This window comes from Gracilinanus agilis, chromosome 5 (assembly GCF_016433145.1).
Source record: "Gracilinanus agilis isolate LMUSP501 chromosome 5, AgileGrace, whole genome shotgun sequence".
NCBI classification, from domain to species: domain Eukaryota; kingdom Metazoa; phylum Chordata; class Mammalia; order Didelphimorphia; family Didelphidae; genus Gracilinanus; species Gracilinanus agilis.
Genome location: NC_058134.1, coordinates 116,333,290 through 116,347,921, shown reverse-complemented (window position 1 = coordinate 116,347,921; position 14,632 = coordinate 116,333,290). Strand labels below are relative to the sequence as shown.

The following is a 14,632-nucleotide window of genomic DNA, read 5'->3' as shown; positions in this document are numbered from 1 at the left end:
AGGCTTCAGAAATTCATACATATTTGTGAAATTTCAACTTCCCTTTATTGGCTAAGTCTGAGGAAATCCAAGAAAACCCATCTCTTCCTTGTGATGCTGCTCCCCAAAATAACAAAGCACCCACAGAAGGTAAAGTTCTCAGGGGGAAAAAAGACAAAGACCTACAATGTCTGTTTTTCAGAAGTCCCAAGTTAAAAAGGGACCATTACAATTCATAGAATTCTTTAGAAAACTTTCTTGCTATTAGGTCTGTGTTGAAATCTTTAAACATTTTCAAGTATTTTAAACATATTTAAGTTTTAACAGACTGTAAATGGCATCATAGAGTATAAGTGCCTCAAAATGATATTTAGTAACTGAGTATCCATTTTACTAAGGCTTCTCAACCATGTGTTGGTTAATAATAAAACAGGTACTAAGTAACACTGCTGGTATTCTAAACGAGGCTTTTCATAGTTAATGTTTCAATTCAACACAATATAACTATTTGATTTATCCCTGATACATTATCCGGGTACTAGAAACTAGGGATACAAAGATGAAACACCTAGGTCACCTCTTTCTCCACAAAAAGAGCCCCCAGAAAAGCAACAGCCTTTGGGGGCCACGTTCCCTCAAAACCATAGTTCTGATGCTCTTAACGACACACACTCATTGGATTTGATTCAAACAAAAGCAGATGAAGGAAACATCTTCACCAGGAGAGTCGGGATCCTTAAGGGCAGGGAGTATGAACCCAAAATGTAATTGCTTAGTGATTGATTGATAGATCTGGGTTCAAGTCCTTCCTTAGCTATTTCCTTTTTTACATAACTTGGAACGAGTCACCAGAGGCTTGGTCCGCATTCGGTAAATATGGTCACTGGATTAGATTGAGTGTAGGATCCGACCGTCCTTCCTAGTTATAAATCTATATAATTTATGACACGCCTCTAATCTACTTTAAAAGCCCTACAAAGACCAGCTCTTCTCTCCCCACCCCCAGCTCTGCTGCGTTCCTTTACGACGTTGGACAACTCACTTTAAAATCACTTTCCTTCTCTGACCTCAGTTTCCCCCTCTGTAAAAGTTAAAGGCGAACTAAATCCTATTGTCTACGTGTGGTCGGTCTTTCATTACTAGCTAGTCCGGGCCGTACCTCCAGCACCGGGGTCTAGCTGGACCTTTTCCATCTCTTCCTACTTGGCTCCATCGAGTGTAAAAAGTGAGAGAGATTAGCGCGTGGCAGTCCGAGTTGGGTTGGGAGGGGCGAGGCAGGGAGGGGCGAATGGGTGGGGCTGGAGCAAAGCTGGAGGGGAAGGGTTCCAAAGGAAGTGGTTGCCGGGGTAACCAGATGTATATCCTCGCGCACTCCGTGGAGCTGCCTCATAGCTCAAGCTCCAGATTCAGGGGCCGGGGTGGGAGCGGAACAGCGACTCCCCAGGGCATGCCCAAGGGGTTGCTCCCTAAACTGTTGGGGGACTGGCAGGCCAGGGCAGCCAAGGAGGGACCGGGGACTGACCGTGGAGCGAGGGAGCAACAGAAAAAGTGAGGTGAGAGGTGGAAGAGAGGGGCGAGCTTCCTCGACACCACTAGGGGTGGGGGTGGGGTGGAGTAGGAGTGAGCCGGGGCTGCTCAGAGTTCCCACAGTCTCTGCGCAGGCGCGTAAGAGGCGGGAGCGCTGACGGGCTAACTATTATGGCTGGGCTCTGGTCCTAGGGGTTTGTAGGTATAGGGAACTCCTGGAGGAGCAACTTCCTCCCGTGCAAGAGTAGACCTTGGACCATGGAGAGTGTGTACTGAGTCACTTACTTTAATCGTAATCTAAAAAAAAGAACTTTGAAGATGAAGCAAGCATAAATTATCTTAAACTGGCTCGCCCACTTTTCCTCGAAGGTGTCCGTTTTGTGTGTTCCTCCAGGGAGTTAGTTTCCATAGTTTAAGTGAGCGATATTAATTAAGGATATTGTTCTCCATGATTATTTACATTCTGGTAAGTATCGGGAACTAGAAGGAACCCTAGAGGCTATTGAGTCCAACTCATTCATTTTACAGATGAAGAAACTGAGGCCCAGAGGTGTGGAAATTGACGTTGGCAGAAGCCACCTGTAATAAGGAGACCCAAATCCATTGCTCTTTTTTCTGTCGATGCTACTAACTGTGCTGCTTTATATGTTTTGCAAGACAATACAAATCAGCAAAGAGCCTTGGATGTGGTAGTCAAAGGGAGTTCTAGACTTGGAGTTCCTCCAGTGAGGAAGACCTAAATTCACTTTTTGATTCCACCACTTATTAGCTGGTCAGCCCTGGGCAAGTCACTTCCACTCTCTTTGCCTCAGCTTTCTCGATTGTAAAATATAGATAATAGTAGCACCTACCATCCAGAGTTATTATGAGGATTGAATGAGATATTATTTGTCAGGCTCTTAGCATATAATATAAAGAGCCCTTAGTAAGTGCTTGTTTCCTTCTTTCCTTCCTTGTCTTTCTACCCAAATTGAAATTTCAGATCTTGATTGCTAATATTTTGCTCAGGCCTTTCTTCTGGTAGAGTTTGATCTTTGCAAATTTCTCTGGCTCCTTAATGGAATTCCTGTCCTGGACAAGTACTAACATATAATCACTAATTTCCTGAAAGTAGAACTGAAGTCATTAAATACTAAATTTGTATTTTGGTAAAGACTGATACCTCAAAAAAATTCAGTTCTAATTTCTTAATAACAACCAAGGTATCATCTAATAAAATGTAAGGAAACTTGAGGTGTGGGGAGTAACAGAAGAACACAAAGACACCATTTCTACTCTTTGCATAGTTATGGGGTGCTTATAGATCTGAGATGCAACTGTTAGAAATGACTAAACAATTAATTGATAGTAACAGGCACCTGAGGATAGTGGTAACTGGAAGAGATGTAAGTATTTGAACTCTGAGACACATTGAGGTATTAGGTGAATCATAGACACAGAACAAATCAGGTAGATCAGTGAATGAATAGATAAGTTAAGAAGCCAGAAAGCAGGCACAGTGCATTTTCTTCTAACATTAAAATTTCAGAAAATTGGATACAATGATAAAGATAACCATGAGAATCTTTGGGAAACTTTTATATCTCAAGATTGGATTTCTTATCTATCCAAAAAATTTTATAAAATTTTAACCAATCACAATATTGTTTTTGTTAATGGATTTTCTGATTGATCAAAATATATTGTATTCATAGTTTTCTGTATTTGCATAGTAATATAAATGTTAATTTGTTTATTTTTTTGATGATTCAGTATATTTCAGAGGTTTAAAATCATCATATTGAACATGTTCTTGTTGTATAGTACTATAGAAATAAAGACAAGATATGGGAGATTGGGAAGAACCTAAGACTTCACCAGTGAAGTTGCTTTTCTGATAAATCCCTGATGTAGAGCTTACTTTGTTGTAATTTTCTTCTTTCCCCCTGGCAATTCCTCCCAATTGAAAGGAGAAGATTTTAGTTATTTGAGTTCTGAGTTATCTAAAATTTTCAATTATTTGAGTTCTATTAACTAGATGTTCAGTTTTCACTATTTAAGTGTGTTTGAGGGCACCAAAGTAAGAATATCGTGTTTACAATTTATATTATTTGATATTTATTTTAATAAACACTTCTAGAGCCATAGAATAATTCCTTAGAAATTGTTTTTCAGTTGACCCATATACAAAGAGACTATTTCAGGTTTGAATATTGAGATAAAATGTCGGAAGAGTCAGACAAAGATGAACAGCTCACAGATCGAACAACCAGTGATGAAGATGAGTTGGTAGGTTTTCTTTTAATGCTACTTCGTGTTTGTAAAGCTCTAATGTATCTTGCAAATTCTGAACTTAGTTGTTTTTTTATGAATACTCTAGTATTCTTTCTATGAAGCAGTACATATCATAAATATTAAAGTAATTTAACATATAAATTGTTAAAGAGTGCCATATGTTGGAAATAATACATTCCAAACACATAGAATTTGCCCTACCTAAAAAACATTCCAATTCATCTATGCCTGCCTGTTCTGTTTTCTTGGACAAGTTCACAGTAGGAGTCCTCCTTCCCCAAATAATGTACCAGGGACCTTTACTAATGATATTTTTGGTGCAATATTTTATCTAAGAAGTTCTGTTTCTTCATTTAAAACAGTGATTCCCAAAGTGGGCTCTACCAACCCCTGGTGGGTGCTGCAGCGATCCAGGGAGCAGTGATGGCCACACTTATTTTGTATTACATTCTATTCTGAGTTCAATAAATAGTTTCATAATTTCCAGGGGGTGCTAAGTAATATTTTTTCTGAAAAGGGGGTGGTAGGCCAAAAGAGTTTGGGAACCACTGATTTAAAAAGTAATTAAATTAAGATTTTTATTTCAAAGCAACTCATATCCATTTAATCTTACACAAAGTTTTCATCTTACATGTCATCATAATAGATTTACTGTGCCTCTGAGGTCACAGAAGACAAAAGACTTAAATGGAGGAAGTGATGAAACAAAAGCATGATTTTTCAAATTATTTTAAAAAGATAAATGTATCTTTTTCATTTTATGTGATTTGCTTCATGGCATTAAATTGCAAATGAGGATGTAAATTGTGATTCTAATGTAAACTTTTTAAAAATGTAAAGTCTTTGTTTCATTTGCTATCATTCTTCTTCATAATATTAATTTTTTAATATGTTTTGCCATGATTCCACCAACTTATTTTTTTAAACCCTTACCTTCTGTCTTAGAACCAACCATGTATTGGTTCTAAGACAGAAGAGTGGTAAGGACCAAGCAATGGGGGTTAAAGTGACTTGTCCAGGGTCACACAGTTAGGAAGTGTCTGAGGCCAGGTTTGAACCCAGGACCTCCCATGTCTGGCCCTGGCTCTCAATACACACTAAGCCACCTAGCTACGCCCCCACACACACCCAACCCTGTCAACTTTCTTTGAACTTTAGTCTGTGGGTAGCATAAAGTATTGACAATACATCAAACTCAAAGAATTTGACATTGACAGAATGCCATGTCCAACATGATTGGAGATCAGCTGCCCTACAGCCACTATTCCTTCCATTAAGTCTTTTTCACCTAGAAACTACCACACTAGGTAGGATTGGTGATACTTTTGGATCTGTTCATGCTTTAAAATAAATCTCTTGTTTTAGAATGGTGATTCCCATAAGAAATTTGTAAGTGAAGAACTCCGTCGATGTGCACTATTTCCAGGTTTGAGCTTACAAATTCACTCTTGATTCTTTCTCTTTATAACACTCTAAACTGGATGGAAAGTAGGAATGTCTAGGGAAGTCAGAATGATGAGATGGGAGAACAGTAGAGTATCTGGAAATAAATGCAAAATGGATGGGAAGGGGAAAAGAAATTTGAAATTCTTCTCTTTATTAATATATTACCATGGTGTAGTGGAAAGAACACTGGATTACCAGTTTCACTCAAGATCTGCATTCAAATCCTGGCTCTGTTTCTTTAGAATTAGGTCAGTGTGACCTTGGGCAAGTCAAACATCTCTGGACATTCATTTACTTTGTGTAAAATGAAGAGGTTGGAATGATGAGATCTGAGAAACCTTTCAGGTCTAAATCTCTTGATTCTGTTGCTATGATAAATAAGAGTATTTTAGAGTACAGGTGTACCTTGTTTTAAATAAACCTTGACATGGAAATCTAAATTCAAAATAAACTAAGGGTTGATTATTTTATTGAATAAACTATTCATATTCTGATTTACTTTACAAAGTATTACATACACACTTCTTTTTGGACGTACAAAATAATAGTAACAAATTTTTGTGGCTCTTTAAGGTTTTCTGATGTAATGCTGCTTATAATCCTCTAGTTTTATATATGTTTCATAAAATGGTATGTCTCTCCACTTAAATTTTTTGAGCTGAGGCTATTTTTGGACTCTTGACTAATGACAGGTACCTTCTGTAATGGCTTATTTTATATCCTCAAGTTTCCTAAGAAATACTTAGTGCCCCCAAAAAGCTTTAATGTAGTGTTAAGACATCGATGCTTTAATACACTAATAAACAGAGTAAATGTCTTTACTTTTATACACATCACATTTTTTAGTGTCAATAGAGTTTTTTCAAAATGTTTCAGGAGACTATTATGGTCTGCCATGCAATCTTTAACTTTTGTGTTGATTTTGACCTTTGCTCTAATCAATGATCAAATTATACACATAAGATTCTGAAATGACTTTCACTCACATTAGTAACAAATCTTTTAAGATGTTCTTGTCAGGGGGCAGCTGGATGGCTCAGTGGATTGAGACCCAGGCCTAGAGGTGGGAGGTCTTAGGTTCAAATGTGACCTCAGACACTTCCTAGCTATGTGACCCTGGGCAAGTCACCTAACCCCCATTGCCTAGCCCTTACTACTCTTCTGCATTAGAACTAATATGCAGTATTAATTCTAAAATGGAAGATAAGGGTTTAAAAAATTAAAATAAAAAAGATGTTCTTGTCATATTCAAAGCCTTTCATCTCTTTTTTAGGAGAATATTATTTAAGAGAATATACTTAGGCATGCAGCTTTTAAATAATTTATAAGCTTCTGATCTTTTTCATTTAAGAATCTCAAATAATATTTCGCAACACATTTTTTCATCATCTTCCCCTGTACTCACTTTTACTTTGAAGTCACTCAATATGAAGGTATCTGTTGACTTGATTTAGACAACCTTACCAAATTCTTTGTCAGTGTAAGATGTTGGTGTGTAAACTGTATTTATCTCGTTTTGTCAGATGAAAGGAACAAGTGTTGTGATAAATGCTCATGATATCATAGATCTGCCCTTCTGATGTTCTGGACCATCTAATCCAACCCCTTTGTTTTACAGATGAGAAAAGCAAGGCCCAGGGAGATTAAATGACTTGCCAAGGTCAATCAGGTAGTAGTAAACATCAGACAGAATGTGAGTCTAGGTCCTCAGAGTAAAATCAATTATCCTTCACTTAGTTCTTTCTTCTTGTCTTTGAGAACTCTATTAAACCAACACAACCAAGTCATTCACTTCTCCAAGAGAATGTATGAAACATATTTCCTCTTAGCTGCAACTTCTTTGTGTCTTCTGGTTTTGTTTTTGAAAATATCCAGTGGGAAGAATGGCCATCATTGGTTTGTGATTGACACAGAGAAGAGAGGTCAGTGAATGTGAATTCATACTCACTTTATTGGTGCATATTGCATTAGCACCTTACCTGTACTAGAATATTTCCCCTGTGGAGGTGCCCATTCTCTAGTTAGAAATACAACTTCTCTGTGACTTTTTATTATAAGGTTTCCATTAACTAGATGTAGAGCCATAGCAGTACAAAACATCTACAGTTTGCCTGTTTATTTAATAATGATAAGAGCCAGAATTTATATAGCACTTTAAGGTTTGCAAAATGCTTCACTTATATTATCATTAACATATTTCTGAGGCATTTACACAAGGTTTTATGGAACTTTGTTGGACTACAGACATATTAAAAGACAGGAAAGAATTGAAGAAAAGGAAAGACTTTTCCCCTGGCTTGGTTTTTGTGCTTTTTCAAATTTTCTTTTTTGTTGTTGGGGTTTTTTTTTGGCTTTTTTTGCATGGGTTATATAAAACATTTTAGGACTCCTGATAAGACAGCAAGTGGGTCAGACCTTCACAAATTTTGTAGGTTTCCTTTAATAGAACCCTCCTCAATTTAGGTGAGCATGCATGTTTCCTATGAAGAAATTCTACAATGTCATATGAATTTTCTGATGCCAAGTCAGAGTGAAGAAGAGATACTGTCTTTAGAGATTAGGAAATATAGGGTAAAAAAAAACAGTTAAACCTGATGGCACTATAGTAAGCTGAAGTAACTCTTATGTTTTAAAGAATTTGGTGCCTGTGGTAACAATTCATCCTTTGGAGAAGAAACACCCATTTTAGTGAGCCAAAGTTCTGAGGTACAGATAAGCTCGAAAAACTCCCAAGGAGCTTTTTTCCAATGTACAAATGATACTGTATCCAGACATTGCTTTTCTAAAAGATATGTAGCAAAAGGCCTCTGTGATTTCAAGTAAAGAAGAAAGGCAGGGTCTATTCTTCTTACAGTAAGAATGTAGTACTCCAAATGAAGTCCATGCCTGAAACCAAGAAGCTGGCAGCAGAGAAAAGTTCTACAGTGAGCTGCCCAAAGGAGCCACACCTGCCAATATATCTAACACAATGATGTCAACAGAAACCATTGTTACTAGAGACTACATACTCTTCATACATATAGTAGAGGCTAGATCCCTAGCAAGTACCTAGTATGTGCTAGGCATTGGGTGTGCAAGGGGCAAAATGAAATAATGATCCCTGCCCTCAAGGGGAACAACATATAGACATATAAACATGAGCAAAACATAGACAAAGAAAAAGCAAGATGATTTAGGGGCAAAGAGAGATGCCACACAAAATGATCAGGAATTATTTCTGACATGAGAAGTGCCATCACATCACCAGAAGGTATCTGTAGCATCCAAGGAATGAGTTGTACTTCCACTTGTGTGCTGAAACCAGAGTGCCCCCATGTGTACTCACTATTCTATTACTAGTATATGTATCATGAGAGTATGCCCTATATTTATGGGGAAAAAAACGTTTTAGCTAAAGTTTTCTTAGTGTACTCTTTCATTAAATCCCTTTGCTTTGAACAGACTATCTTCTGGCTAACTAGAAAAAGTAAACATTACTGTGAGGTTGAAAGCTGTGGTTTTGAGTGGCGCACATTCAAAAAGTACCTTATCTGATGGATTCCACTAGATAAGATGGGAAGTACTACAAAAAAATTAGATAAGGAAATGTCTCTGTGACTAAGAAAGTTTTATTTAGAGGAAAAAAAACTTAAATAGTAGACTAAGAAGTAAACTAGACTATAGTACTCAGAGGTTCTCTGTTCCAGTTTTGGCTGTTAGCATGACTATGTTATATGTCACTACTCTGTGCCTCACTGGTGAATTTGGGTTGATGATAAGACTGTACCTTGCTTTATGGAGTAGACATATACTAAAAAGCTGTATGTAGGTAGAATTTTAGAACTAAATTTAAATTTCAAATGAAATGAGATATTTGTGATAGGGATTCCATGGTGAATCTTTTTTCCCTAAAAATCCACTTCTTTATCCTTTTTAAGAATCTGAATTTTTAATCTAGAAATCCAATTTCATCACAATATTACAAATAACAGTCCTATGTAACAGTCATTTCCATGTATTAGTACAGGGGTCGGCAACCTTTTTGGCCGTGAGAGCCATAAATGCCACATTTATTAAAATGTAATTTCGTGAGAGCCATACAGTGCTCACCGTGCATGCTCCTATAATAGTGCATGCTCCTGTAACAGCGCCTGAAAAAAAATTGACTTTATGGCTCCTGCAGAAAGAGCCATATGTTGCCAACCCGTGTATTAGTAGAACAAATTCATCACCAGAAGAGTAGCCCCTAATGAGGAATTTTTTGGCCTCAGCAATTCATCAAGCAATTTGCTCAATCAAGTGTGCGGGTGTTTTTGAGCTGCATTAGTGCAAAAAGTACCCATACTGGTTAACTGGCAGACCTTTTCAAGAAATGGATGATGGGTAGAAATAAAGCTTTATTGGTCACTTAAATTCTTCTTTTGTAAGGAATAAAACCTTAAATTCAAATTGGTTTCTGTTCACATAAGTGAAGTAAAATGACTTGTTTTAAGTTGTGATATATGATTGTGATGAAATGCTTTTGTGCTATAAGAAATGACAAAGCGGGAAACCTGGAAGGATTTACATGAACTGATGCAAAGTGAAGTGAACAGAACCAGGAGAACAGTGTACACAGTAATATTGTATTGTATTGTATCATGATAATCACTATGAATGATTTAGCTATTCTCAACAATACAAAAATTCAGGACAATTCTGAAGGATTTATGATGAAAAATGCTATTCATCTCCAGAGGAAAAAAATTGATGAAATCTAAATACAGATGAAAGAATAGTATTTTTTACTTTTTTTCATAGTTTTCTTTAGTCTGTTTTCTTTCACAACATGACTGATATGTAAATATATTTTTGCAGGACTCCTCATATATAACCTTTATCAAATTGCTTCCTTCTCTGTCAGAAGGGAAAGAAGAAGGGAGGGAGAAAATTTAGAATTCAAAATTTTTTAAAATGATTGATGAAAATTGTTTTTACATGTAATTGGAAAAAATAAAATAAAATAAAAAATAAAATAATTTTTTAAAAACTTGTTTGTGATATGAGAGAAGCGAAAAAAGGAAAAGCAATCCATAGGAGGGTTCCTTAAACTTCTATTTTATTGTCAAGTTGCATTTACATCCTTCCTGTTTCTCCTTGACTCAAAAATCCTAATTGTCTAACAAAATCAATTCAAATTCTGAAGCCAGAACAAAAACAGAACACACAAAAAAGATTTAGGAGCTGTGGGGAAGGAAAAGGGAGAGTTATATTTTGATTTTCGCTTGATAATTCACTATAAAGAAACAGGTAATCATTTTTATTTTTGTAGTAATAGTAGTTCACATTCTTTAATTTTTAAATTTCACAGAGCACTTTATATATGACATCTCCTTACTCTTACAATAACCTTGTAAGGAAAGTATAACTCCCTATCCCAATTTTTCAGATGAGGAAACTAACTAGAGGTTACATGACTTGCCCAGGGTCTCCTACATAATAAAAGGGTATGAATGATGTGCTCTTAAATCGAGGCCTTCCTGACCGAGTCCAGCATTCTTTTCTATGTTGTTTGTTTTAAATTATAAGTACTTATTTATAACAAAATGTAATAAAAGTCATGTAAATGCCAAATAATTGTTAATAACTCATAGAGGAAAATTGTTTATTTAATTCAAATGAAGAAAAATAAAGGAAACTTAAACATGAACACTTTTGTGAATTTGTGTTTTTTTGCCCCCAGTCAGTCCTTTGCTTGCATTTGCCTTCCAACAGATACTACAAGTGACCAGTATTTACCTCGGACTACACAGATTTTGTTGGAATATCAGCTGGGGAGATGGATCCCACGTCTTCGTGAGCCCCGAGACCTATATGGTGTCTCATCATCTGGTCCACTGAGTCAAACACGATGGCCATGCCACTGTGAAGTAGTACAAGACAAAATCCTGCACATTGGTATGTCCTTATTAGCCGCATTTAGTACATAAATCATGGCGAACTTACTGTGCCATTCTAAGGAGATTCAAGACCAAAAAGGAGATTGGGAAGCATCAGCCGGCTCTTGATGTAGGACTTAAAAACGTGTAAGAAATTTGGTGATCCTGCACATTTGTAAACATCAATACTATGTTCTATATTAGATCTATATACAATTTCATTACCTCTCCCCCTCACTTCCCCACTGTACACATGGAGACTCAGGCAGAGTATTTGGGTACTGCATATTTCTACTCGAATCTAGCCAAAAGTCCCATGATTAAAAGAAACTGGTCTCTGAGACAGCTGCAGGGTATGATAAGAACTTTTAGAATTTTTACTAACAATCTTGAGAATTTACTTAGCCCTTCCACTTCAGACCTTCTTTCTCCTTTTACATTTCCCCCCCTCATTCTTCCCGTTATTCTCTTGATCTTAATGTGTATGTCCCAAGACAATTGCCTTTCTTCCAAGCCCAGACAGTAATATTAGAGAATTTTGGAAACTGGTAATTAAATCAATCACAACTTTTCCTCTTCTTGCCATTTATGCAAAGGCTTATCTGTACAATACTAACACATAAAAGGTAGTGCTGTACAACAGTATCATTGAGTATATGATCTTAGATTTTATGCATGACAGCTGATTTTACTAGTGTTCATGGCTTCCTAGCTAATGGGTTCTTATTGAAAAAACTGAACTTATTAAAGTAATTATTTGCATGCAAATGAACACTTCTAAAGGACTTTCAAATAATATTTCTTAAATATATTAAATATCTTGTACTCTTGCTTCATCCACAACTCAATTTTACAAACTATTGTTGGTTAGTAAATCCTTTGTGTGTGTGTGTGTGTGTGTGTGTGTGTGTGTGTGTGTGTGTGTGTGTAAAGAATAAAAGTAAAACTCAATCTAAGATATTACAAGTTGCAGCACAATAGTTTTAAAAATTTAAGATTTCCATATGTATTTTATATTAGACTTCTCAGCACCTTCTACAATTAGGAAGAACTAGCCAATAGTGTTCAGCATGAGAAGAGTACTTCTCACTGAAGATAGGGATTTTCCTTCTCAACTTTCTTCCCTTCCCTACCAATGAGGCTTATTAAGTTAGTTTGATCTTCTACCAAATCTTGTCATATTACCTCTTTAAAAATAATCCCTAAGTATTCTCCATCCTGAAAACAATGTAGCCCCACTCACAGACCCAGATATATAACCTTCCACAAACCTATCCTTCTAGCCCCAGATCCCTTGATTCCTGCTTTAGTAAGAAATTTTTAAAAATTTTTGGCTATCTCATATAAAAAAGTGGTTAATGAACCTTTTTCTCTTCCTGTTTTGCATCCACATCTTTAATTGAACTTCACTTGTAAGTCACTTTTTCCTTCTTTCCTCTAAAATTCTTATCCCTAGGATTCTCTCATGAAAGTAACCTACTGTAGTTCCCTCCATGTCTTTTATTTTTATTTTTTTATTTTTAAAAAACCCTATCTACTGTCTTAAAATCAATACTATATATTGGTTCCAAGATAGAGGAGAGCAGTAAGGGCTAGGCAATGGGGATTAAGTGACTTACCCAGGGTCACACAGGTAGGAAGTATCTGAGAACAGATTTGAACCCATAACCTCCCATCTCTGGGCCTGGTTCTCAATCCTTCAAGCCACCTAGCTGCCCCACCTCCATGTCTTTTAACCAAGTTCAAATTCTTAAGAGCAGTAGTCATTTCCTTATTACTACATATAAGTTATGAGCCATCACTTGACCTTTTCCATTGCTATCTGGATTTGTTTTCCTTTAATACAATTCTTTTGCCCTTAAATTACATCTTAAAGAACTTGCTCACTTCTAGCTTTCTCAAGAGAAATTACTAAGTCATTTGTCATTTTATTAAAAATCCAAATTTTACAAATATGCCAAGCTATATGTGATATCATACCTGGGTACAAACCATTTCCCTTTTCTTTTTAGTGTACCATGTGCCATAGTTTTCTCACATATCCCATTTTTGATTAATAATTCTGGGTAATTTGAACTAATGTTTTTTGACATTTAGGTTGCCTCCTCCTGGAAAGATTATTTATTGACACTGAAACTCTAGAACATGGTGATTGCATTTATGGGTATGTGAAATTTGTGGTTGTTCTCCGTCATCATGCTATAGAATTTATTAACACCATGATCTCTGATTCTATCATTTTGAGGCACTATTCTTGTATAATTTCCTGAAACATAGTATTTATGTCCTTTGTTTTATCATATTTTTCTGGAAAGCCATTGATTCTCAAATTTTCTAACCAAATTCAGTTTTCAAGGTTATTCTTTGGTTTTTAGAGACTTCACATAGTGTTCCAGTGTTGCTGTCTTTTGACTTTGCTCAAATACTTCTTGCAACATTCTGTATTTTTGTGTTCTATCTCTGCCATTCTCTTCTTTAGAGTATCTGCCACTTTATATTAGTATTTTCCACATTTTGACCTCCATCATGGATGCTCTTATTTATCTTTACAAATTCTTAAGAGCTCTAATTTCTATCCTTATTTTTTTCCATTTCTATTACTCAACTCTGAGTTTAAATCACTCTGAGTGTTCTTGTAGCAGTTTCATCCTCAGTGCTAATTAAAGAATATTGAAATATTATTGACATCTTATGGAGATTTCTCATGGAATCACAGATTATAGAATTGAGAGTTGGAAGACATCTCAATGACCATCTAGTCTAATCCACACAGAAAACTCCCTGGCAAGTGATATATATCCTTCGATTTAAGATTTTACTTTGTTGTTGCTTTTTTAACTTAAAAAATTCAATTCAATTCAATAAATATTAAGTACCTAATAGGTGCCATGCACTGTGTTAGACACCTAAGCACTGGGATTACAAAAAGAGGCAAAAGATAGTCCCTGCCCTCAAGGAATTTACAATCTAGTTGGGGAGACAATGTGCAAACGAAAATGTACAAAGCACTACATACAGAATAATAAGAAATAATTTAAAAAGGGAAATCATTGGAATTAAGAGGGGTTAGGAAAGTCTTCCTATTAAAGGTGTAATTTTATATGGAACTTAAAGGAAGAAATTTAATGTACCACACTGACTCCATCTTCTCATTCAATTCTGGATCTAGATCAAGTCCCTTTCTATTCAATTACAGGTGTAGTCCAATTTCCGTCTTGTGAGAAAACTTTAGTTACATTGTTTGAACCTAGTCCTGGATGGCTGGGAAGCTAGACCACCTCTGCCTGCTTATTAGAGACTGAGGTTGTGCTGATCAGAAACCCAGTCACATCTGAAGACTGAAGACTAGGCGTTTTCTCACATTAATACATCTCAAGCAACTCACATGTCTTATCTGAAAACTGACCTTGTCCTATGTTCCTTTCTTTGATTCTCCATTTGGAGAGGGTAGGACATGTCTTTTTATGATGTCAGGGAATTGCATCTGTTTGCTCTCCACCTCCCAATAT

The 14,632-nt window shown here is 36.2% G+C and overlaps 1 protein-coding gene across 1 annotated transcript in view; it reads left to right on the top strand.

The window, feature by feature from the left end:
* Positions 1 to 3,708: 3,708 nt before the first annotated feature.
* The window catches only part of AGBL3 (AGBL carboxypeptidase 3), a 132,718-nt gene continuing 121,794 nt past the window's right edge, over positions 3,709 to 14,632 (top strand). The window contains exons 1-3 of the mRNA XM_044677822.1: positions 3,709 to 3,774; positions 5,146 to 5,206; positions 10,960 to 11,142. Coding sequence (XP_044533757.1) covers positions 3,709 to 3,774; positions 5,146 to 5,206; positions 10,960 to 11,142 — 310 coding nt within the window. The remainder of the gene's footprint in view (positions 3,775 to 5,145; positions 5,207 to 10,959; positions 11,143 to 14,632) is intronic.